Source organism: Pyrus communis, chromosome 10 (assembly GCF_963583255.1).
Source record: "Pyrus communis chromosome 10, drPyrComm1.1, whole genome shotgun sequence".
In the NCBI taxonomy this organism is placed as follows: Eukaryota; Viridiplantae; Streptophyta; class Magnoliopsida; order Rosales; family Rosaceae; genus Pyrus; species Pyrus communis.
In genome coordinates, this window is record NC_084812.1 from 3,038,511 (window position 1) to 3,064,671 (window position 26,161).

Sequence of the window (26,161 nt, forward strand, 5' to 3'; positions counted from 1 at the left end):
GTCCAAAAGACCATGCAATTAGTAGTTGTGCAATTCAACTAAAAGAGAATCACAATGTTAGTTGATCACATCACATGGCCGAGGAAAACACGGTACAAAAGTACTAAAAGCGTCCAAGCGAAAGTGCTTTCTTCTCATGTAGTTTCATTCAACTTATTTTACCACAACAGTAAATATATTTCAATGGATACGTTGTCGCATTCCAATTCGCAGTTAGTCACACATCAACTCCCCACCGTTCGGGCTCAATGGCTCGAAGGGAGCTTGCACTTCACTCTGATTCACCTCCTCTAACTTTGACGGGTTCCACTTCAGATTCTGCATTGACAGGAAATCGATGCCAAAGATAAAGATCCGTTCTGATATACGGAAAGTAAGATGATTATATAACTGTAGGTCTAGTAGAGGCTGTATTTATGTTGCAGCAACTCCGTCAGCAAGTAAGTTTATAGTAAGGAATCTTGAGCATGATTAACCAACCTGATCCTTGTCCAGCAAAACTGCCCGCTCACCTTCAGCAAAATCAATCCACAGAGACGATCTTATAGCAACGCAATATTCAGTTTTCATCACACCAGTTAACTTGCATTGGTCAAGTAAAGCACATGTTACTTTCAGGAAATGTTAGATATGAAAGAAACGAAAAGTTAGAAAGTCCAGACTCACGGTGGATAATCGATTGTCATTTTTCCCAAGCGCAGATGCAACTTTAGCGAATTAATTTTGTCTCAAAGAAAGTGAAAACGGTGCACCCTTTCCAAGACCTTAAATAGCTTCTTAGCCCACTCACCACTGCAATAGAAACAATTTGATAGAAAATACTTGACAGCAACATACAAGCCGCTCAATAGACATATGGCATTGACAAACTTACCAGCAGCATCTGAACTCTGCTGCTGCTTTTTAAGTTCATCAATTGCCTCAAGAACCGACTTATTTGCACCAAATGCTGAAGTTATTTGAGGTAAAAGACTCTTGAGTTGCACTTCAGAATCTGGGTTGGTGGTGAATTTCGTCACAGTTGTTTGAATGTCCTGATGGGGATCCTAAGAACTGTATCAACAATGGAGTTGCTTTTATCTCAAGAAACGCATTGGACAATGTGATGATGGCAACCAAAGTTAACCCCACTAAAGCATCGGAAATTGCGTCTTAGGATAGAAAAGGCATACCTTGATGTTTCGGTTAAATTACCGGGAAAAAGAACTGCCGCGGGGGCTGAAGTGTGGACTTGCCATCATTTATTGAACTGAGAAATCGAAAAATGAAAGAGGCGTTTGGCTGAAGCATGCATCACCACCTTGATTGTGCCTCTGGATCAAAAACCTACCATCAAGATCAAAATCGTGCATATTTTCCTTCATAGGTTTGTCCCATACTAGATTAACCCCTGTTCTCTTAATTGTTGCATAACAAGAGTATGCCTCTGGCATTTCAAAAGTTATTTCAACTTTATCCCAGCTTTGCAAATTGAGCTTATCGTTCGATATTTGTCCCTGCCAAAGAAAACATTCTTCAAATACAACATCGGAAATTTCTATAACCGGAATTCCCTTGAATTCAAGAAACGTATAACCGGGATTAATTATATCAATACTGGCACGAGGATGACCATCTTTACATCTGATATAAGGGCTTGACTGATCACCATTTGAGCAGTAAAAGCATAACAGAGTCAGCCCTTCCAAATTACGACCATAACTCGGGAGGATATCAAAACTGACTTTATTACCATTGTTGACAAACTCGAACCAATCAGGAACATAATTCCCATTGAGAAAAATGCCACCATATCCGCAAGAAGTCCATCCCTATATATACAGTGCAAGTGTCATATCTATACACACACACACACACACACACACACACACATGTACATGTACGTTTTGTGTGTGCATGTGCGCAAAAGGAAGACAATTAAAGAGAGAGAGATACCTTTAGGACGTTCCTCGTAAAATCAGCTGTGAGTTTGGGGCAACCCCTCATATCAATCCATGTCATGGAGTTTAATGACTTATCCAAGTCTGGAACCTCAGTGAGTGCGCGTGAATTACGTGCATTCAGTTCTCTCATATTCGACATTTTCGAAAAATTAGGCATTGTTACCAAAGAGTAGCAACCAGACGCATCCAGAAATTTCAAATTTGTTGGTAAATCATAGATTGTATGAAGGCTGAAGCAATTATTTAACCAGAGACTTTCAAGCTTTGAAAGATGACTGAGGCTGGGTAGGGTATGAAGGTTATGGCAGTTACTTAACAGCAAATTTTCAAGTTTTGAAAGACAACTGAGGCTGGGTAGGGTAAGAAAATCAATCTCTGAGAGAGATAAATTTCTTAAAGAGTCTAAGCCGTGTAACGAATCGGGAAATTGCAGAGGAAACTTCGAATGCACACCCGCTAGAGATAAATGAGTGAGATTCTTCAATCTTACTGTGGAACGCGGTACTTGTCTTATGGCTGTGGTAAATGCTGAAAGTACTCTCAATGATATCATCTTCCCTAAATCCTCGGGCAGTTCACTGAATTGACAACAAAAATCAAGAACAAGAGTCTGAACGGATTTGGACTTGTAGAAATCCCCAGGAAGAGAACAAAGATTCTCGCAGCCTGTGAGGTTCACCAAAGAAAGTTTTTTAAGATGACCAATGGAGGGGTGAATCTCGGACAAACTCTTACAACGTTGCAATATCAACTCTTCAAGATTTGGGAGATTTGAAAAGTCCGGTGATTTTTTTAAGTCATGGCAACTTCCGAGATTAAGGATTTTCAAGTTTTCAAGTGACTGTTGCACAAAATAAAAGGAAAATTAAAATTAATATCCAAAAAGAATATCTCATAAAAAAAAAGAGAAGGAAATCCAAAAACAAATAGAAACATAACATCATCATGTGTAATCGATTGTACCTTGGAGCCCTCCCACACTTGTACCAGTTTGCTACACATTATCTCTAAAATAACTAGTCTTGGTTGATCAAAGAAGTCATCTGGTATGGACTTTAAAGGGCATTCTTCCCAACGCAACCATATTAACCCTTTGGGGAGATGTTTGTATTCTCCATTGAGCTGCACGTTGTAGAGCTGGAGCAGTCTCAGTTTCTTCATATTGGCAAATGCTTCTGTACTGAAACTAGGCATGTTAAACCAACGAGGGAAACGTAGAGCAATTCCTTCAACTTCTTCAGTTCCCTGTTAACAAAAGGTTATATTCATGTGTAAGAAACGGATTATTTGCATATGTTCACATGTATGAATACATGCAAGTACTATTGTTGGCTAATTGAGATGAATGTTACTTAATGTATAATACACATCCGTGAGTTATATGTGCTTTTCATGTACGATGCATTAAATTCAAAATTTTATTAGGAATGTACTTACAGAGTTATCTCTCAATACTTTAGTGACCTCTTGACGGTTCCACAACCTACTCCATTCTCCAGGGTGACGAGGGAATTTTTCAGAAATGATTAGTTTGGCCATTTCTTGAAGCAAATCATGCATATTCAACCTATTGTGTTCAACAGTTACAAGGCATCGTTCACGAAGGTCATTGATTCCAACTGTTGCAAAAAACTCACATCCATCCAATATTTTTGCGACGTAGTCCTTATCCCATCCAATAAAGAAACAAGAAATGTCAAGGAATATATCCTTCTGTGTAAGATCTAGCCTTTCAAAGCTTACTCTCAGCGGTTTCATTATTCCTTCATCAGGAAATTTTTTCAATTTCTCCATCTGACTTTTCCACTCTGTTGGGGTTCTTTCAATCATAGAAGAACCTAAAACTTCAAGGGCTAGTGGCAAACCTCCACAGTAAGAAACAACCTCTTTTGAGAGTTCAAGATATCCTTCATTAGGCCAACTATTTCCAAAGGCATGCCAACTAAAGAGCTTCAGAGCTTCTTCTTCATTCATTTCCTTAAGCGGATATGTCTTGTCCACTTTCATGTTCACTTGCTTTAGTAAACGTTCATCTCGTGTCGTTATGATAATTCTACTTCCTGGGCCAAACCAATCACGATTTCCAGCTATTGCATTTAGTTGTTCCACTTTGTCTACATTGTCAATAATGACAAGTACGCTTCTACGTTGGAGATGATTTTTTATCAGACTCTTACCTCGATCAACACTGGTTATCTTAGACTTGGTCTGTTTCAAGATGTCAGAAACAAGTTTTCCTTGCAAATCAACCGGAGCATATTCATTAACGTTGGCAAGGAAACTTTTGAATTGGAACTTATGATGAATTTGGTTATAAATGGCTTTGGCAGCTGTTGTTTTACCCAATCCACCCATCCCCCAAATTCCAACCATGACAACGTCATTTGATCCACCACCTGAAAGATGATTGATAATATCTTGAATGCGAGAATTGATTCCAACCGGGTGCTTGGCCACAGTTAATTCGTTTGCGCTCGGAAGCCATTCCGTAATGATCTTGCCAACAATTTCTCTAATAAGCTTTGCTTCGCGCCTGAAAATTGAATTCGTAAGCATTAGCATGACTCAATTAACAATAGGAGCTATCAGTACATAGACAATTTTCTTTCCTTCATATATATTCTAACTAGCTACTAGCATTTTTTGACCAACTTGATAAAAGAAAGAAATTCATTCATTAATTAAACTCCAATTACGGTTTAGGTTTTAATGAGAGGTTAAGGTGTATTAATTAAGCATGTTAATTAATGTTTAATTAGCTTCTGTAAAATGTTAATTATATGAGAGACTAAGTCATTCACTAAAATGTTTCAAATCTTGAAAAACAGGTGAATGATTACCCATTGTCAGTGATTTGAAGATGTTGGCCAGACAAATTTGCAGCTTCTGTAAGAGCCTTTCTCCATTGCTTTACCCTTTCTTGTTTAGCTTCACGTTCCTTGTCATCTTTTTCTTCACGGATGCCCTCTTCGTGCTTCTGAAATGCTTGAGCTAAATCTCCGTTCTGCTTCCTAACATGTGTAGGATCAACATGATAGAATATTGGCAAAACACGTCGCCCCAGTTTGTATCTGCACTCCATGATCTTCACCAGCTCATCAAGACACCAACTCGAGTCCGCATAACTCTTTGAGAAGACAATGATAGAGATCCTCGCCCCTTCGATTGCCCGGAACAGTTCCTCTTTTATTTCTTCCCCTCTTTCTAGATCGTCCTCATCAATGTAAGCCTGGTATCCCCTGTCTGTTAATGCCGCGTGGAGGTGGCCCGTGAAACCATTGCGTGTGTCTACACCACTGAAGCTCAAGAACACGTCGTAATTCCAAAGTTTTGACTTGGAGGAGGATGAAGAGGAGGCTTCGGGGGTTGTCATGGCGGTATCCACCGTTATGGCACTGCAGTGGTTCAGATCACGACCGAAAAATGGCAGTAGTTGTGTTCATGCTGTCGAACAGACGATCCTGAAATACCTAAACCCAAGTCAAGCTCCTTCAGGAACCAAGAACAAAGTTTATAATATAATAATGTTGGTGTACGGACTTGAGAAACGACATAATGTTGGCCGGAAGGTGCAAAGAAAGAGAGGAAAAGAGGAAAGAAAGGAACGAAAGGACAAAGACTATCCAAAAGATTCTTGGTTGTGATAACAGCTATTCATAGGAGAAACAACGGACATATTTTCATAGGAGAAACAACCTGCCCATCTTCATATATAATACATTTCAACGGACATATTTTAATAGGAGAAACAACTTTAGATTGTACTAGAAATTTTTACTCGGGCGTTGCTGCAGGATTTGAAATTGTATGAAAGATTATCTTTGAAATATATAATAGATTGTGTGATTGAAGATTAATACTATTTACATTGAAAACGTTGGAAAAAGTTTTACATACAAAAGATTTTACGATAGAATCCGTATAGTCGCCTATAAAGTTGTGAAGTTGTGGAAGCATAAAGGACAAATAAAAAATGAGTTTTGAGAAATTATTCCACAAATGTCATTATGCATAATGTATTAAAGAAGATTGTTATAAAATTAGCAATCATGAGTAGTGTAACAACATCAACAAAATAACCATAAACCATAGTTGAACATAATTCAAATTTCGTTTGCAAAAACAAAAGAAAAAGAAAACAGACTTGCAATAATTCAATCTTCAATCCTGAAGTCCTACTCAAAGAGCCAAACTTGAATGCAAGCTTTCTAAAATTTTCCAAGCAACACAGAAAAAAAGGTAACACCCTAGTCAGAAATGAACCGAGGTGCAAGCTTTCTAAGAAATCCAAAATCGACAAAATCAACAAAATAGAAAGGAAAGATGACTTACACTTTTTAAGGCATGCTCCAATCTTGATCTTAAAATTGGTGGTGGGTCGATTGTTGGTCACCAAATCTAAATGAAGAATTCATCAGAACCTAGAAATTTAAACAAAGAATTTTCCAAAATCAACATTTACTAAAAACCAGTTACTTGGTTATCAAGCATGATGGCTTGCCAAAGACCGAATAAGGAATGCACAACTTTACTTTTATGATTATTTTCAATGACAGCTAAAAGGTCAGATCCAAATGAAAATAAAAGTTGGGACTTCACAAAACCAATTAAAAATCTAATTCCAAAGTTACAAACACCCACCAAATGATTCCAGATAAAGTTTTAAACTCAAGGTCAGACCCATATGAAATTAAAAGTTAGGACTTCGCAAAACCAATTGAAAATATGATTCCAAAGTTCCAAACACCCACCAAATGATTCCGGATAAAGTTTAAACTAAAAAACCCAATAGAAACAAAAGCATTGGTGTGAATTAACTGTATCTAATTGAAGAAACGAAAACAAAAGTAAAGCAAAGTATATACCTCAAAATGTCAAGCAACTAAGTTCTTCCACCGACGACCCAAAACTCTGAAAATTCCACACAAAAAAAAAAGGTAAATCCATTAGCAATTCATAGCTTTCAAAATTAGCAAAAACTTGGGCAACAATAATGATGCGTTGATAACTATCACTCTTTCTCCTTATGCTTTTGAAAAGATATTTTACAAGTAGTTTATGTAGTCATTCTGATCATGTTGCATATGAATTCCTTTTCTACAGAGTTCAAAAATATATAGTTTATGGCATCTGTTGAATAACATGGTTGAAAGATTTAAAATTGATACATTCAATTTTTATGTGTAAAACTATAACATATAGCTAAAGCTATTGGGTCTATACATCCATATCAATCATGTCGTAATTGTATGTTTATCGATGTAAATAGATGATTTCAGTCATGTGATAACATGTTTCTTGATAGTATACACTGAAGTTTGGTCTCAGTTGGATAAAAATCAACCAAAATCTTAACAAGAGACTCTTTTAACTTTTAACCAAAAAATGAGCACCACAGTACTACACTAATAAGTTTTATCATGTGCAAAATACACAGCACTGACTGGCAAAACAACAAAACACTCAAAACCCAGAAACAGAAACACAATTAGGACTCAAGAGAGGAGAGAGAATAAAAAACAATATTATTTTTCACACAAACTCAAAATTGCTTATAAAATTACAAATCAAAACAAATGAAGGCAAATCCAAAATTGCCCTAAATTAAATCTGATTAGTTAAATGTCTGTTGCCCTACAAATGTCATTACACACGACAAAACTTGCTTTGAAGTTGATATTTTGGTCAATCCAGGGGAAAAGGAGAGATTGGTTTTGGAGCAGTTGTCATGGAGAATACCATCTCCCTGTTGAATGATCTAAAAAAGGACTTACAGCTTCTGGTGGCCATAAGAATTTAGGAGGCCCTTCTCTACAGATTTTCTCAATAACTTTCCTTTTCGTAGCTGGTAAGATTGCAACTCCAAGAATTGCTTTGAAGAGATATATACAAAAAAAAATAAAACTAAAACTAAGCTAGTGGAAGAAATTTAGAAAACACAAACACCACTACAACTCAGAGTTAAAGTCAACAGAAACCAAATAGTAGAAGTTGAAAAAATATATGGTCATGAATCGAGAACTTCATCAAACTAACAGCAATAAAATCTCGTATAATCTGTCAAAAACCAAAAAAGAGAGAGAGGTAATTTCAAGACCTTGTAACGCTGAGGCCTCGTACAGTTGTAGTAATAATATATGGTTGATGCACCTGTTGCTCAATCAAATCCTTTGTCTGGCTAAAAAACATAAAAATCTATGAATACATTCACGTCCAATTTATGAGAAATCATGGGAAAGCAAATGCACTGATAATGGAATCATGAATATGAAGAACTTGCCAAAAACAAAAAGAAAACTTTTTATAGTGTGCCAAAGAACACCCTCCTACTCCTAGCAAATTTTTTATGGCATTATCCACTTCTCAATTCATAAGTCAACCAGTAACTCAAACTCTATAGTGTATAAAAATGTGATATCTTAGTTGATCACGATGATAATTAAGCAGATTAAATGACGGCCCATAAAGCATACAAAAATTCAGAAAAAAAAAAGGTTCAAAACTGCCATAAGAAAACGCAGAATATATAAACGGGAAATCAAAAGAAGAGAACCAAACAAAATTATTAGGTCTGGGATCATCAAAGTCAAACACAAACAATCCAAAAATTTGTGGAAAACACCAATAAATGCTCAACTAAAAACGAAAGAAAACGTAGAATAAGTTTACCCCTTCTTCCCCTAATTAAACTGGAATACAATTCACCACTAATATTCTCGTCATCCTCTTCAGCCTGAAAAATTTAGCAGAACATAATGATAAGAATCTAGCAGTATTTCCATTGTTTAAAACCCAAATTCAAGAAATCATGAAAAATGGAAACTTTATATGGAAATTGAAGCTTTACCTGCAGATCAGCAGCAGCAAACGGAATCCAACGGCATATACTGATATAGCTCAAAAGTGAGAGAGAGAGCTGAGAGATGAGTGAGAGAATCGATAAACAAAACCCCCAAAATCACAAAAGGAAATTTGAACAGAAAACAAATTTGCAAATCCAAAATCACAAAAACGAAAATGAAACACCCACACTGAGAAAGCTGTAGAACTCACCAGGAAACGCTAGCTTTTCTGGGTAAAAAAATTATTCGGATCGAATTGAAGAACGGAGGAAAGTTCTACTGGTTCAGTGGTTATTCCAGTGTGCCAAGTACGAATATGAACGGGGAATGGGGAGCTGGCTGAGGGAGACAGAATTTGAGAAGCAGCGTTCCGATTTTTTTTATGAGAGAACGCCGAGTGAAGAGAACCGAGAAGAGGAGGAACCGTTTAAAGCGATGATCGACGCGTGGGAACTGAGGGCAAATTTGCCATTTTGCTGTGAAACCAAAAGTCAAGACTTGGCTTGATTTATATAATTAATCATTAATATTCCATAACAAGAGCTAGGTTCATGTATTATACAAGGTCCTAATAGATGCTAAGCATTAGTTGGACGGCGAGTTAGGATTTAGACGGATTTAAGTAAATTTATCATATATTATATAAATTTAAAATGATAAATAATTGTATTGGAATATATAAATTACAAAATAAAATAACATATATATTATAAAGTATTAAAACATAGGAGAAAAGACCCAAATGTGAAACGACAACTATAAACATTTATTCAAAGTGGGCTGTAAATAATTCAGCTATTTACAAGATTCAAAACATGAGATCACGATCTACTGGATGATTGTATTAACTATTAGGCCGTGCTCTAATATAATACATCGAAATGGGGTGGACCACATAATACACCCCAATGGATCGTTTTATGCTACTCCACTGCTAAAACGACTGCAAAATGCGCATCAGGATTATACTTCTATTAGCTGCGCCTTTCCTTACTAGGCAAATGAACCATATAGTAGTTTCCAAGAAAAAAAAAAAAAAAAAAAAGAAACCATATAGTACACCAAGATGGATGTTATACACGTTGGAGTTTGAGCAGAATTCTTTTTGTTATCTCATTGTCTCACATTGCTAGAATTGAAAAGTTTATAATATAACAACGTTCACGTATGAACTTGAGAAACGACATACTAACAGTTGACGGATAAAGTGTGTTGTGAAAGTGAGGAAAGGAAGAAAGAAACGAACATGAAAGGGCAAGGACTATCCAATAGATTATAAACAATGACTTCTTGGGATGATTCCAAGTATTTAATTATCATTATCAATAATGCATTATTTTAGTTTGGAATTTAGAAGCATTTGAGAAGTAACATGACAACAACCACATAATAAACAAAAGTGATAAGAAAAAAGACCGAAATGTGAAAGAATAATTAAAAACAACTATTCAAGATTAGTGATAAATGATTCAACCATTTACAAGATATGAATTTAGAACAACAATCTCTTAGATCGTTGTATTAATTATTAAGTGGTGCTCTAATATAATAGATCCAATTGGGGACGGACCATATAATACACCCAAATGAACAACAATCTATTAGTTTTTAGGCTCAACTGCTAAAAACTAATGCAAAATAGGCATTAGGATTAAACTTGTATTAGCTATCTTTCCTTACCAGTCAAATGAACCATACAATACACCCAAATGGATGCCATCATGCCATATATAAACAATGTTTTTAAAGGACAAGGTAGCTAACGCTGCCTTTTTATATATGTAAGCGACAACCCTAAATCTTATTGGAACTAATTAACTAATGTATTTATTAGGCAATTGGGTTCCTTAACAAGTGGTTAACTGTTTTTGTTTAGTTTAGTAGTCAGGTCGTAATTAATTAGTCAAATGAACCATATAATACACCCAAATGGATGCAATCATGCCATTTATAAACAATGTTTTGAAAGGACAAGGTAGCTAACGCTGTCTTTTTATATATGTAAGCAACAACCCTAAATCTTATTGGAGCTAATTAACTAATGTATTTATTAGACAGTTGGATTCCTTAGCAAGCGATTGACTATTTTTGTTTAGTTTTTAGTAGTCAGGTCGTAATTAATTAGTCAAATGAACCATATAATACACTCAAATGGATGCCATAAATGCATACATAAACAATGTTTTCAAAGGATGAAATGACTTTCTTGCCGGTATGGAGGAAGAGGAAAGAAACTAGCACGAAACTGCAGACTCTATCGATCCATTATAATAAATTTCAATGGTCCAAGTTGTAAGTTAATTGTGGAACGTAAACACTTATTCACAGTTATCAACTTAACCACGTACCTGTGGAAGACATTGTCTCATAAAACTAGGATTAAGAACTAAAGTTCTCCTACAACTCTACACAACTGAAAGCAAGGCTTGCTCAATGGGGCTTGAGTGAGTTTTCTGTAAACTTGCATATTTAGTGGAGGGAGCAAGGACCTCAGTTTTATACATGGAATTCAACAAGGATCCATCCCATTAAGTGATCCTTATAAAAGTAGCCTTATCACCGTGAAACACTTATGCATTATATCAGCTAGAAGAGTTCTAGATTTACCGAAAATGTATCTGACTTGAAACTGTAAAGAAAAACAACTCCTGATAAGTCTACCACAAGTGTCAATTCTTATCTCCTTATCATTCCACATTTCTTTGATCAAATCACCAAGTGTTTGCTCTTATGTAGAACTTACACAAGTCTCATCTTGTTTCATCTAACTTATTTTCCACAACGGTAAATATATTTCAATGACTCCGGTTTTCACATGCCAGTCAGTCACACGCTCAACTCCTCAACGTTCGGGCTCAATGGCTCGAAGAAAGCTTCCACTTCACTCTGATTCACCTCCCTCTTACTTTGACGGGTTCCACTTCGGATTCTGCATTGACAAAAAACAGAAGCAAAAGATAACGATCTGTTCTGATACAAGGAAAGTAAGATGGTTATATAACTGTAGGTCTAGTAGACGCTGTAATGGTTTATGTTGCAGCAACTCCGTCAGCAAGGAATCTTGAGCATAATTAACGAACCTGATCCTTGTCCACCAAAACTGCCCGCACACCTTCAGCATTCCGCACAGACGATCTTACAGCAACGCGATATTCAGTTTTCATCACACCAGTTAGCTGGAAGGGATCAAGTAAAGCACATATTTCTCACTCACAAAATGTGAAATACTACAACACAAAATCTATCAAAAGGATGCAACCATGCGATGAATGAAACGAAAAGGTAGAAAGTAAGACTCACTGGATAATTGATTGTCATTTTCCCCAAGCGCAGATGCAACTTTGGAGAAGTAATTTTGCATCAAATAAAGTGAAAAAGGAGCACCCTTTCCAAGACCTTGAAGAGCTTCATTAGCCCACTCCACCACTGCAACAGAAACAATTGGATAGAAAATACTTGACAGCCACGTACAAGCCTCTCAATAGAAGAGTAAGACAGATTTCATTTCATCATCGATAAATAAATGGCTTCGACAAACTTACCAGTAGCTTCTGAACTCTGCTGCTGCTTTTTAAGTTCATCAATTGTCACAAGAGCTGACTTATTTGCACCAAATGCTGAAGTTATTTGAGGTAAAAGACTCCTGAGCTGCGCTTCAAATCTGGGTTGCTGCTGAATTTCGCCACAGTTGTAATTGACAACATTGACAATCTCTGTCTGACAAGGCAATAGTACCTCTGTAATGATCCGGTACTGACTGTAGCCCGATAGGCCAATACCAAAGGCCATTGTTAAGCTTATATACGGCTTGTTGTACTCAGAGATTTTCTGTATTAGAGAATACTCAGCAGTGAGTACCTGAAAAATGTGCAGCACAAGTATCATATCGATAGCCTCTCAATCTTAAGAAAACAACAGATGTTAGCTGGAAAATAAATGAATCCTATCCAACTAATACAAATCATATTACCCAAGTTCAAGCAAAATCAACACTAAACAAATGATCAGATGTTGTAGGTTGCCCGAGAACGTCCAACATGAAATTACAAAAGAAAAAAATAATCGTAGGTATTGAACATTAATAAATGATGAAAAGCACAATCTTAGCAATTAAAGAAACGTTGAAATGTTTCTGGATGCAATATATCCTCAAAATTCAAAACAATTACAATTACTTACTGGAAAATTCGTAAGAGTATAAAAGAAGTATGAAGTATGAAATATCGACTTGCTGATGATGAAGCTGATGGTGATCCGTAGTCCACTGTAATGATGAGGATGAGCCTGATGATGAAGATGCATCACCGCCTTGATCGTGCCTCATCATAGAATCGATCCGAGTGTGACTTAATCTAGACAAATGATGCTTTTACTTGAAAAATTTTACCTTTTTCTATTTCTGTCATCTACAATAATTCTCATTTGATTACTGGAATGATTAGTATTAGATGCGTCATTTCTTGGTCCTGCCTCATCATAGAACCGAGCTGGATGTAAATGTGCAAGGCCGGAGGATCATGATCGTAGAACCAACCTGGATGTGGGTTTTAAAACATAACCAGCTTTGTCCAAATCATGCATATTTTCCTTCATAGGTTTGTCCCATACTAGATTAACACCTGTTCTCCTCACATCATGAATTCTTGGGATTTCAAAAATTATATCAACTTTGTCCCCGCCTTGCAAATTGAGCTTATTGTTCGACAATTGTCCCTGCCAAAGATAATTGTCTTCACATACTACATCCTCCCAGTCTAGTATGCCTATGCAAGCCTGCAGCTCAATACGCTTAGTATTATTTATAATAGTAACGACAACATGAAGTTGAGGATGATAAAATATACATTCTGGGCCGTGAACGCAGAACAGAGTCAACCCTTCAAAATTACGGCCATCACTCGGGGGAATATCAAAACTGACTTTGTTACTGTCGTTGACAAACTCAAACCAATCAGGAACATATTTCCCATGGAGGAAAATGCCACCAAATCCACAAGAATTCCATCCCTGTATATTCAATGCAAGTGTCATATAATATACAAATACATGTACATGTGTGTTTGTGCGTGCATGCGCGCAATAGGAAGGCAATAGAACTTACAGGAGAGAGAGAGACATATACCTGTAGGATATTCTTCCTAAAATCAGCTGTGAGATTGGTGCACCTTTTCATATCAATCCATGTCATGGAGTTCAATGACTTATCCAAGCCTGGAACCTCAGTAAGTTTGGTTGAAGCACTTACATTTAGTTCTCTCATATTTGACATTTCCGAAAAATTGGGCATTGTTTTCAATGCAGGGCAACCAAACGCATACAGAAATTTCAAATTTGTTGGTAAATCAGGGATTGTATGAAGATTTCTGCATCCACTTAACCACAATGTTTCAAGCTTTGAAAGACCACTGAGGTTGGGTAGGGTATGAAAATTATTCCCTTGAAGATGCAAATCTTGTAAAGAAATTAGACTCCCAAGATCCTTAGGGATTTCATCATCAGCAAAATTGCAGAATGAGAGATCTAATTCTCTTAAAGAGTTTAAGCCGTGTAATGAATAGTGCAAATGAATACGCCCCCCTAACCTTAGAGACAAACGAGTGAGATTCTTCAATCCTACTATGGAAGGTGGTACTTGTCTTATGACTGTTAACTCTACTTCAAGTATTCTCAATGATATCATCTCCCCTAAATCCTCATGCAGTTCACTGAGTTTTGAACATTGATTAAGATAAAGAGTCTCAACAGATTTCAACTCATAGAAATCCCTTGGAAGAGAAATAAGCCTGTAACAACTTGTAAGGTTTACCAAAGAAAGTCTTTTAAGATGACCAATGGATGGGTGAATCTCGGACAAATTGCCACAGCCTTCTAATATCAACTCTTCAAGATTTGGGAGTTGTGAAAAGTCCGGTGATTTAATTAGGAAACGGGAATAACTGAGATTAATGATTTTCAACTTCTGAAGTAACTGTTGCCAAAACCAAAGGAAAATTGAAGTTAATATCCAAAAGAGAAGGAACTCCAAAAATGAATAGAAACAGAGCATCATCATGTGTAATTGATTGTACCTTGAAACCCTTCCAGACCTGTACCAGTTTGCTATGCTGCATGTCTAAAACAGCTAATCTTGGTTGATTAAAAAAATCATCTGGTATGGACTCTAAAGGGAATTTACGCCAGCACAACCATATTAACTCTTTGGGAAGATGTTTGTATTTTCCATTGAGCTGCACATTTTTTAGCCGAAGCAATCTCAGTTTCTTCATATTGGCAAATGCTACTGTACTGAAACTAGACTTGTTAGAGCTTTGTAACCAAAGATCAGAGAAATCTAGAGCAAGTCCTTCAACTTCTTCAGTTCCCTGTTAACAACACGGTATACTGAGTAAGAAAAGGATTATCTGCATATATTTACACATGAATGTTGTTTAATGTATAATAGACATACGTGGTTTACATATATGCTTTTCTTGTACGATGCATTAATCCAAAATTGTATTGGGAATGTACTTACAGATTTATTTGTCAATACATTGGTGACCTCTCGAGGATTCCACAACCTACTCCATCTTTCCGTGTGATCAGGAGATTTTTCAGAAATGATTACTCTGGCCATTTCTCGAAGCAAATCATGCATATTCAACATGTTGTCTTCAACAGTTACAAGGCATCGTTCACGGAGGACACTGATTCCTACTGTTGCAAAAAATCCACATCCATCTAACACTTTTGCGACATAGTCCTTGTCCCATCCAATAAAGAAACAAGATATATCTAGGAATATTGCCTTTTGTGTATCATCTAGCCCTTCAAAGCTTATTCTTAGTGGTTTTATTATTTTTCCATGAGGAGTTCTTTCCAATTTCTCCAACTGGCTTCTCCACTCTGCTATGGTTCTTTTAATTAAAAAAGAACCTAAAACTTCAAGGGCTAGTGGCGAACCTCCACAGTAAGAAACAACCTTTTTTGAGAGTTCCAGATATCCTTCATTAGGCCACCTATTTCCAAAGGCATGCCAACTAAAGAGCACTAGAGCTTCTCCATTATCCAATTTCTCAGCCGGATATATCTTATCCACTTGCTTTAGTAAATGTTCATCTCGTGTCGTTATGATAATTCTACTACCTGGACCAAACCAATCATGATTTCCAGCTATTGCATTGAGTTGTTCCACTTCATCTATATTGTCCATGATGACAAGTACCCTTCTACGTTGGAGATGTTGTTTTATCAGACTGATGCCTCCATCAACACTGCTTATTTGAGACTTCTGTTTCAGGATGTCTGAAATTAGTATTTCTTGCAAATAAACCAGACCATGTTTACTTGTAGTGTCGCTAACGTCGGCAAGGAAACTTTTGAATTGGAACTTACGATGAATTTGGTTATAAATGGCTTTGGCAGCTGTTGTTTTACCCAATCCACCCATCCCCCAAATTCCAACCATGATAACGCCATTTGATCCACCATCTGAAAGATGATTGATAATATCTTGAACGCGAGAATTGATTCCAACCGGGTGCTTGGCCACATTTAATTCGTTTTCGCTCGGAAGCCATTCCGTAATGATCTTGCCAACAATTTCTCTAATAAGCTTTGCTTCACGCCTAAATGTTGAATTTGTAAGCATTAGTGGGACTCAATGAACAGTAGAAGCTATCAGTACGTAAACAATTTTCTTTCCTTCATATATATATTCTAACTAGCTACTAGCTAGGATGTGAGTTTGTGACCAACTTGATAAAAGAAAGAAATTCATTCATTAATTAAACTCCAACTACAGTTTAGGTTTTATATGAGAGGTTAAGGTGTATTAATTAAGCATGTTAATTAATGTTTAATTAGCTTCTGTAAAATCTATACTATTAAGAGAACCCTCCTTGTCAACTTTTTTCCCCTATTTTCTTATTTTGCCCTCACTTTCGATACACAATATTGACAAAAAGGAGGGAAAAATAGTAATTTTGTACCTTTTGACAAAATGACAATTATATCCCTAATTTTCCTATTTTACCCTCTCTTTTTTTTTTTCTTTTTTTTTTTGAGAAAATGACAATCATATACTTATTTTTCCAATTTTACCCTCACTTTTGATACACAATATTTACATAAGGAGGACAAAACAGTAATTATGCAATATTAAAAAAAATTGCACTTATTAAGAAAAATTGTTCACACACACAAAGTGTGTGCTCTCTGCTAGTGTTAATTTTTTTTTGAGAAGACTCTGCTAGTGTTAATTAAGCATGTTAATTATATGAGAGATTAAGTCATTCACTAAAATGTTTCAAATCTTGAAAAGCAGGTGAATGATTACCCATTGTCAGTGATTTGAAGATGTTGGCCAGACAAATTTGCAGCTTCTGTAAGAGCCCTTCTCCATTGCTTTACCCTTTCTTGTTTAGCTTCACGTTCCTTGTCATCTTTTTCTTCACGGATACCCTCTTCGTGCTTCTGAAATGCTTGAGCAAAATCTCCGTTCTGCTTCCTAACATGTGAAGGATCGATATGATAGAATATTGGCAAAACACGTCGCCCCAGTTTGTATCTGCACTCCATGATCTTCACCAGCTCATCAAGACACCAACTCGAGTCCACATAACTCTTTGAGAAGACAATGATAGAGATCCTCGCCTCTTCGATTGCCCGGAACAGTTCCTCTTTTATTTCTTCCCCTCTTTCTAGATCGTCCTCATCGATATAAGCCTGGTATCCCCTATCTGTTAATGCCGCGTGGAGGTGGCCCGTGAAGCCATTGCGTGTGTCTACACCGCTGAAGCTCAAGAACACGTCGTAATTCCAAAGTTTTGACTTGGAGGAGGATGAAGAGGAGGCTTCGTGGGTTGTCATGGCGGTATCCACCATTATGGCACTGCAGTGGTTCAGATCACGAATGAAAAATGGCAGTAGTTGTGTTCGTGCTGTCGAATGGATGATCCTGAAATACCTAAACCCAAGTCAACCTCCTTCAGTCAACAAGAACAAAGTTTATAATATAATAATGTTGGCGTACGGACTTGAGAAATGACAGAATGTTGGCCAGAAGGTGCAGAGAAAGAGAGAGGAAAAGAGGATCGAAAGGACAAAGACTATCCAAAGATCCTTGGTTGTGATTACAGCTATCATGAGTAGTGTAACAACATCAACAAAATAACTATAAACCATAGTTGAACATAATTCAAATTTCGTTTGTAAAAACAAAAGAAAAAGAAAACAGATTATAAAAACAAAAGAAAAAGAAAACAGACTTACAATAATTCAGTCTTCAATCCTGAAGTCCTACTCAAAGAACCAAACTTGAATGCAAGCTTTCTGAAATCTTCCAAACAATACAGATAAAAAGGTAACACCCTAGTCAGAAATGAACCGAGGTGCAAGCTTTCTAAAAAACCTAGATCTAAAATTGGTGGTGGGTCGATTGTTGGTCACCAACTCTTAATGAAGAATTCATCAGAACCTAGAAATTTAAACAAAGAGCTTTCCAAAATCAACATTTACTAAAAACCATTTGCTTGGTTATCATGCATGTTGGCTTGCCAAAGACTGAATTAAGGAATGCACAACTTTACTTTTATGATTATTTTCAATGACAGCTAAAAGATCAGATCCAAATGAAAATAAAAGTTAGGACTTCACAAACCAGTTAAAAATCTAATTCCAAAGTTACAAACACCCACCAAATGATTCCAGATAAAGTTTTAAACTCAATGTCAGACCCTAATGAAATTAAAAGTTAGGACTTCACAAAACCAAATTCCAAAGTTCCAAACACCCACCAAATGATTCCGGATAAAGTTGAAACTCAAAACACCAACAGAAACAAAAGCATTGGTGTGAAATAACTGTATCTAATTGAAGAAACTAAAACAAAAGTAAGCAAAGTATATACCTCAAAATGTCAGGCAACTAAGTTCTTCCTCCGACAACCCAAAACTTTGAAGTTGATATTTTGGTCAATCCAGGGGAAAAGGAGTTATTGCTTTGGAGCAGTTGTCATGGAGAATACCATCTCCCTGTTGAATGATCTAAAACAGGACTTACAGCTTCTGGTGGCCATAATAATTTAGGAGGCCCTTCTCTCCAGATTTTCTCAATAACTTTCCTTTTCGTAGCTGGTAAGATTGCAACTCCAAGAATTGCTCTGAAGAGATATATACAAACAAAATCAAACTAAAACTAAGCTATTGGAAGAAATTTAGAAAACACAAACACCATTACAACTCAGAGTTAAAGTCAACAGAAACCAAATGGTACAAGTTGAAAGCACCTTGTTTGTAATTCGCGAGAGAAGCCGATTTGGGAGACAAAGAAAGCGAGGTTGGAGACCGACAGAGGCTGAGAATTGTGAGAGAGAAAAAGGAAAATGAAAGGAAAAGCGGAGAAGAAGTCACGATTATCGACGCGTGGGTAGCATTCCACTGTGCCAAGTACGAAAATGAACGGGGAATGGAGAGAAGAATAGATGGGGAGTGAGAGGATTGCACTCTTTTAAGGGAAGAAAAACTTGTATGGGCTTTACTTGCCACTGGATGTTAGTGAGTGGCACTACAATTCAATCAAAACTCGCCACATGACCAATCTTAAATATAATCTTTTTTATTTAAAACTCTTATAATTATTTTTCCTACTAATTAATATATATCATAAAATTTAGTTAGTGGTTCATTTTTTCCCCTCTTCTCTCTCTTCTTTTAATTTCTTCCCAAACTTTCTCTATCGTCTTTTTTCCTACTTTGTGTTTTTTATTTCTTCATAAAAATATGGTCACAAGGGCAACAAAATGGAGGCAGATGTTTATGCTTGAATCATAGCACAACGGATGTGGGATTTCATTTCCTGCTATAAATGTAATAATTCGGTTTACTATGAAAGCATTTATACTTGAATAACAATATTTGAATCAAGTATTATGACAGTAGCTAATTTAAGGAACATAACGAAGACGAGCTATCAAATTCCAAATGTCTCGTTGAAATGCCCTTTGGTCAAAATGATCGATGCTACAAAAAAATAAAGATTACATATCCATATTTTACACAAAATATTGTTTCACAACTATTTTATTTTTTATCATTGTAAAGCAGACATTTAATTTAACTCCAGAATCGTGAAAACAGTATTTTGCCGCTTCTTGATGTTGTGGGAGACTGCCTAACTATGGTGCTTCTTCATAATTGATTGCTTCAAAAGATACTTGAATTATTACAAAAAACTCAGTTACTTAGCAGAGGTTAAAGGGCATTCCAATTTAAACACTCAAATGCATATCTAAGAGGGGAAAAAAAATTAACTATTAGATTAATCTTATAATGTATAATAATTAGTAAAAAAATAATTATGGGAGCTTTAAATATATAATATATATATATATATATATATAAAAGATTGGCCATGTGGTGAGTTTTGAGTGAGTTGTAGTGCCACTCAGCAAAGTCCAGTGGCAAGTAAAGCCCTGCACAAGTTTTTCTCCTTTAAGGGAGGCAGGTTGTCTGCCCTCCCTTTACCATGTATTTCCCATCCCATTTTATTTCTGCTATCACGGTTCAGCTTAGGGTTGGGCAAACGGGTCCTGGACCCGCGGGTAGGGGCGGGTACCCGTTGTTTGGGGCGGGTAAGGGCCGGGTCCAAAATTTCTAAACACAAAACGGGGCGGGGCGGTTCGGGTATACCATATTAACGGGGCGGGGCGGATCTTGAAATAGAAGTGGACGGGCCCCCGGCCCGGCCCGTTTCTAGAATGAATAATAGAAGAAAATCAAGAAATTGTTTCCTCCTGGTCCTCCCGACTCCTCTCATTTCACAGTTCACTCAGACCTCTCTCCTCCTAACTTTCTCCGATCGTCCTAGCTCCATACATCGCTACCCTCCGTCCGCTGCCATCATCATCAGGCTTCGATCTTCTTTTCCTGACTCACTCTCTGGAATTCAGTTTCTCTCCCTCCGACGAACAACGAAGTCGAACAACTCGTGTACCCAGCAAGGTAAATATTTTCTTCTGCTTCCTTTCATTTGCTGCGATTTTCACATGGATCTTGCTTGTTTTTTGGTTGTGATTTGATTGAAATGGTCATCTGGGTCTGTTTTTATTTGATTTTTGGAGCTGGGTTTTTGTTCTTTTGGGATTTAGTTTGGTTTCTCTGTTGAAATGTGTTGGGGGTGAGCTGGATTTGCGATGAGTGAGTTCTCTAGGGTGAAGGTTGATTGAATAGGGCAATGTTATTGGTGTGCTGGGTTTACATTTTTATGTTCAAAATGAAATTAGGGTTTTCTAGATTTAGGGGTTTTGTTGAGTTCTTAAATTAGGGTGCTCATAGTCCTCTGATTCCAGGTCCCAGACCATCATCGATTCACCATCGAGAACATGAGATTGAATGGAGTTGTGTGTACTTGGTAGGATGATTACGCTGCCGATGACGAAGCATATGAGGAGAAATTGAAGAATGAGAGCTTGGCATTTTTCTTCCTGGCCATGTAAGTTTCGAATTCAACTAGATTTTTTATAATTTTTATGATTTAGTTTGATTTTTGGGTTTCGTAAATGACATGTTTGATTGGTGGTGGATGCAGATATGGTGATGGTGAGCCAACCGACAACGCTGCGAGGTTTTACAAATGGTTTACAGAGGTAAATTTTGATTCTAGGATTGTAATTAACAAAGTTTTTCAGGTGGTGGTGTGAAATTTGATTTCGGATCGAAATTAATTAGAATGTTTGGTTATAATTGCGAATTGTGGTGATTGTTGTAGGGTGAAGAGAGAGGGGAGTGGCTTAAGAATCTTCACTACGGAGTGTTTGGCCTCGGAAACAGGCAGTATGAGCATTTCAATAAGGTTTGCAATGCAATTTTGATTATAAGTAAAGCCAATATTCATGTCACTCTACCATTTGGAGCTTGAATTCTAGTTTACATTATTCTGTTTTCTTTGGCTGTTTTGATTTGTATTTCAATTATCTTAATTATCTTTGTATATTTGAATTGTATTTTGAACTTCAGATGTATTTGTCTAGATGAGATAATATTCTTGTATCTCCTGTATAGAAAGATCGTACAGCAGCATTATATAGATTAATGTGAATCACAAAGTTTACATGGTATTCGAGCCTCTGACCCTCTTCTAGGATCAGTTTTTTCCCAATCTCATGGCTTCTCTTGTATCCCCAATATTTCTAATCTGGTGTTTGTCAACCTTTATGAAACGAATTACCTCCAATGGGAATGTCAGGTGAAAACCCTTCTTGGTTGGCCAAAATTACTGGCAATTTATTGATCTATCTCATCCTTGTCCTGCACCGACTGCTGTCACCAAGTATATATTTTCTGCTGTCAATCATGTTGATCACTGTCATGGCACCCGGAGTTCCCCCAAACACTTCAGATGCATGGTTAAAAATAAGTTGTGCACCCTTAATCTGGTAAGTTAATTAATTAAGGGCAATGATCATATGAACTGTCCCAGTGAAGTGATCAGGGGAACTCCAGGGAACAGCTGACAATCTCTCTCTCACTTTTGTGGTTTCTTGGCAAGGCAATGCAGTTTTGTGCAGATTGCAATCTGTGCAGTTTTCTGTGCAGTTTTGTGCAGATTGCAATCTGTGCAGTTTTGCAATCTGTGCAATTTTGTGCAGATTGCAATCTGTGCAGTTTTTGTGCAGATTGCAATCTGCAATCCGTACAAAAAATTTTTTTTTTCAAACAACCAAAAAAAAAAAAAAAAAAAAAAGGACCCGTGGACCCGGCTCGAACCGGCCCGTTTCAACCGGGCCGGGTAATGTCCGGTTCTTATATTAGAAAATGTAATCCCCGGCCCGGCCCGCCCCGTTCTCTTTGAACCTAGGTCCGGTCCGGTCCCTTCAAAATTGGGCCCGGCCCGGCCCGTGCCCAGCTGACACACCCCGTCCCGAAGGAGGGCATGCTGGCCGTCACGTGAGAGTGACGTAACCATTTACACAGTACGGAAGCTTTAAAGATACAATTTCTAAGATAAAACACCCAAAGGTGAGTCCTAATTTTTGGCCATTCTGTCAGAACACCGTTGAATTTCCTCGTAGTCACCACACCTTTGCAAATCTTGAACCTGGAGGGGCGCAAAACAAAATTGAGTGGGTCAGCAAAACGAACGTATTCAAAACCTTCTTTTCTCTTTTGCATATACTAACCCCTCGCTGTAAAACAAGTATAGTTTCCCAGAAAATAACATATATACGTATGTATAGATATGCCAGTCATGCTCAAAGATATATCATTCATGCTCATAAATATGCCATTCATGCTCGAGAATATGCCACAACGGAAACTCATAATCAAATGTAAGTGCTCAAGCGTAATTCACATCAATAACATATAATCTGGCAGCCGGGAGTCACCTAACGTGACCTGTACGGCTGCAGATAGAGCTCCAATCTCAACTCAATATCTGAATCTGCACACAAGTCGGAACCACCTAACGTGGTCTGTACGACAGGCTGGGTGTAATATATATATGCTCTAGTGCTACGATCACGTGAAGCTGTGCGATAAATCGCGGGTCACCTACAAGTCGGAACCACCTAATGTGGTCTGTACGACAGGCTTGCACCTAACTTGGATCCAAGACGAGCATGCGGTGCTGGTGAACATACACGTGAAGGCTGTGCCCTGGCCCTGGACGGGAGCACTAACACCGGGGGTGCAGATTATGAGCTCTCTAAACCTCTCAAACTACCATTGCATAATAAACAGGAATGCATAACCACATGAATACCGCTTACCTGGCACTTACCTGTGCCTCCTCAGCACCATGCAACAGTATGCATAATTATGGTAATGCACATATTAAAATATGATGCATATATGACAGGATATATAATTCGTATTTCTTTTAAAATACGTTTTCTGGGAAATACGTCAAGCATACGTATATATATATACTGAAAAATAACTGCCCACTCACTGATCACATCGACGTCTCATAGGTCCCTGAACCTCCCCTAGCTTGGTTACATTCTTCCTCTGTACAATTTTCACCTATACAAAAAGTAACCAAATTGACGTTATTTAACGCACATACACCAAACATTCGTCCATAACTTTCTCATACGTTGCTCAATTTGGGTGTATGAATATACCACGGTGATCTACACGACGTCACGAACGCGTGACAATTTTCAGAACTCAATTTGGAGCTCTCACGCGCCCCCACGCGCACTGTTCACGCGCTGCCCACGCGCGCGTCTTCTTCCTCGCGTCGCCGGACTGGTTTCGCCGGCGGTGGGTGTTTTGCCGGAATTTCTGGGTAAATTTCAAAGTGTCATAACTTCTTCATTTCTTAACCATTTTCGACGTACTATATATCAAAATGAAGGTATTGACGAGACGAACACATCCATACCTGTCTCGACCCCTAACTCGCCGTGGTTTTGCCGGAAAAAGCCTCGACAGCTCCGGCCAACTTTGAACACGATGATCCCGACGTCCAAACTTCTCCAACGAAGTACTCCGAGGCTCCTTGGGACCTCACTAACACATCTACAAGCTTCAAAAGTCCAAAAACTAACTAGATTAATCTTTCATGAACAGTACTCGAAATCGGAATACCTCGAATCGACACGAAAACGAAGGATTTCTCACCTGAAAATGGTATGGTTGCACTCGTACGAGCTTCACGAGTTCGATGGTGTCCTTAGTTTCTTCGATCCATCAAGGTTTGGGTGATGTGTGTGTTGTCCGTACGTTTTCAGAAGGAAGAAGAAGAATGGATGGAGCTCAGGAGAGAGAGAGAGAGAAGTGACAGAAAAGAGACAGAGGGAGAGGGAATCACGGGAGAGAAAGAGAGTGTGTGAGTGTGTGTGTGGTCCTACAACACTACACAACACAACACTACACGTAAATGTAACGAACTAGGGGTAAAATTGTAATTTCAAATGTACGTTTCGATATTTCCGGGACGGGATGTCACAACCTACCCTCCTTAATAGAATTTCGTCCCGAAATTCAAAACAACCAATCAACGACCCCTAGTGGTCAAAGAACAATCTAGGATACAAATCCCTTATCCAATCTTCTGTCTCCCATGTAACTTCCTCGACTGACTGATTCCTCTACAAAACTTTCACTAAGTTCACCATCTTGTTCCTCAGAACCTTCTCTTTCCAATCTAAGATCGTTAACGGTTCCTCAACCAGTCTAATCCGGATTAATTCTCAATAGTTGCACCGGAACTCCATGTGACGAATCTGCCACCTAGTGACAACACATCGAAATATAATACATTATGCACCTTAGCCAATTTTGAAGACATCACCACTTGTATGCAACTTCATCGATTCCTTTAGTGGTCAAAAACGGTCTGATGTGTTTAAGTCTTATTTTATCTCCTTTCCAAATCTCACTATTTCTTTTCGTGATGAAATTTCTAAAAATGTTGAATCATGAAACACATCATGCTCTTACAAACTCTGGAAGTAAATCAAGCAACTTCACCTACTCTTCGATGATCACATAAAGTCCGATGTACTTAGGACTTAATTTGCTTTCCTTTCCCAGCCGGATCATACTTTTCTAAAGTGAAAACTTCAAAATTATAAGATCATCTACGTTAAACATTCGATTAGTGACATGTTCAACTCTTAATCACTTTTGCCATTCCTGGCTACTCTCAGGTTAAACTTAATCACCTGAATAATTTGAGAAGACTCATCCATAGTTTCAGGGCCTACCAAAACTCTTTCGTGATCGAATCTTCTCTATCCAGAAGCATTTCTTCCACAAATCAACAAAAATTGACACATTTCATGGTCCTTATGGCGTTACTTTGGAAATTGTGCAACTAACATACTTAAGAAACTCAGCAGTTCCGTAACCCAAATCTCTTCTCCATAAAACATATAAGTATTGTTGCACTGTGGTTGTTACTCAACACTGGAGTAAATGTACTAACTTGGTACATTGATCAACTATCACTTCAAGTTCAATCATAACCATCCTATTCTCGAATTCAGCAATCTTTCTTTTTCCCTTTTTTTTTTTTTTTTTTTTTTTTTTTTTTTACCTTGGTTAATTCTTAATTTTCTTCGTTAACCATTTGAGTCTTGAGTACGACCTTACTAAAAAGACTTAACTTGAAAATTAGCAATTACTACTTCTTCTCAATCTTCCATTCTCAACTTTACTTCAGTTGATTTCCAATCCACAAGAAGACAATCTTGGCAAGCGTGCCAGACATTAATTCTTACCGCAGTCTTCTCACCAAGTGCATCAGCTAGAACAATTTTACGATCACCCTGGTCGTACAATCATGTTCATTAAACAATTCAATCCACCTTCACTGCCTCATATCAAAATCCTTCCAAGTAATGGATATTGGAGACTTTTTGGATTCGTAAAAATCTTGCATTCT

The 26,161-nt window shown here is 37.5% G+C and overlaps 4 protein-coding genes and 1 pseudogene across 11 annotated transcripts in view; all 5 read right to left on the bottom strand.

The window, feature by feature from the left end:
* LOC137747668 (disease resistance protein RPV1-like) overlaps window positions 1-19,065 on the bottom strand; it is a 31,354-nt gene extending 12,289 nt beyond the window's left edge. For all 4 annotated transcript variants that reach the window (XM_068487820.1, XM_068487819.1, XM_068487817.1 and 1 more), the window contains exon 1: window positions 18,827-19,065. The gene's annotated coding sequence lies outside the window, so the exon portion shown is untranslated. The remainder of the gene's footprint in view (window positions 1-18,826) is intronic.
* LOC137747667 (disease resistance protein RUN1-like) lies at window positions 12-9,277 on the bottom strand (annotated as a pseudogene).
* Window positions 214-1,241, bottom strand: LOC137746944 (3-hydroxyisobutyryl-CoA hydrolase-like protein 3, mitochondrial). The gene is made up of 4 exons (XM_068486950.1): window positions 1,236-1,241; window positions 753-1,034; window positions 481-582; window positions 214-318 (listed from the first exon to the last, which is right to left on the bottom strand). The coding sequence occupies exons 1-4, from the start codon at window positions 1,239-1,241 to the stop codon at window positions 214-216; spliced, it is 495 nt and encodes a 164-aa protein (XP_068343051.1).
* LOC137746946 (3-hydroxyisobutyryl-CoA hydrolase-like protein 3, mitochondrial) lies at window positions 11,612-13,087 on the bottom strand. Its single transcript, XM_068486952.1, has 5 exons — window positions 12,965-13,087; window positions 12,328-12,643; window positions 12,086-12,211; window positions 11,866-11,920; window positions 11,612-11,714 (listed from the first exon to the last, which is right to left on the bottom strand). The coding sequence occupies exons 1-5, from the start codon at window positions 13,085-13,087 to the stop codon at window positions 11,612-11,614; spliced, it is 723 nt and encodes a 240-aa protein (XP_068343053.1).
* On the bottom strand, window positions 12,088-18,820 carry LOC137747670 (disease resistance protein RPV1-like). 5 transcript variants are annotated; one of them, XM_068487824.1, is made up of 9 exons: window positions 18,675-18,820; window positions 18,038-18,104; window positions 17,103-17,723; window positions 15,300-16,392; window positions 14,854-15,147; window positions 13,908-14,753; window positions 13,173-13,792; window positions 12,328-12,643; window positions 12,088-12,211 (listed from the first exon to the last, which is right to left on the bottom strand). In XM_068487824.1, exons 3-7 carry the CDS (start codon window positions 17,648-17,650, stop codon window positions 13,301-13,303), a joined length of 3,273 nt encoding a protein of 1,090 aa, XP_068343925.1. In that variant the 5' UTR covers window positions 17,651-17,723; window positions 18,038-18,104; window positions 18,675-18,820; the 3' UTR covers window positions 12,088-12,211; window positions 12,328-12,643; window positions 13,173-13,300. The 5 variants fall into 5 exon arrangements, with proteins under 5 accessions (XP_068343925.1, XP_068343922.1, XP_068343924.1 ...); XM_068487821.1 differs by having other exon boundaries at window positions 12,965-13,792; XM_068487823.1 differs by having other exon boundaries at window positions 12,965-13,792; window positions 17,103-17,732.
* Window positions 19,066-26,161: the final 7,096 nt, after the last annotated feature.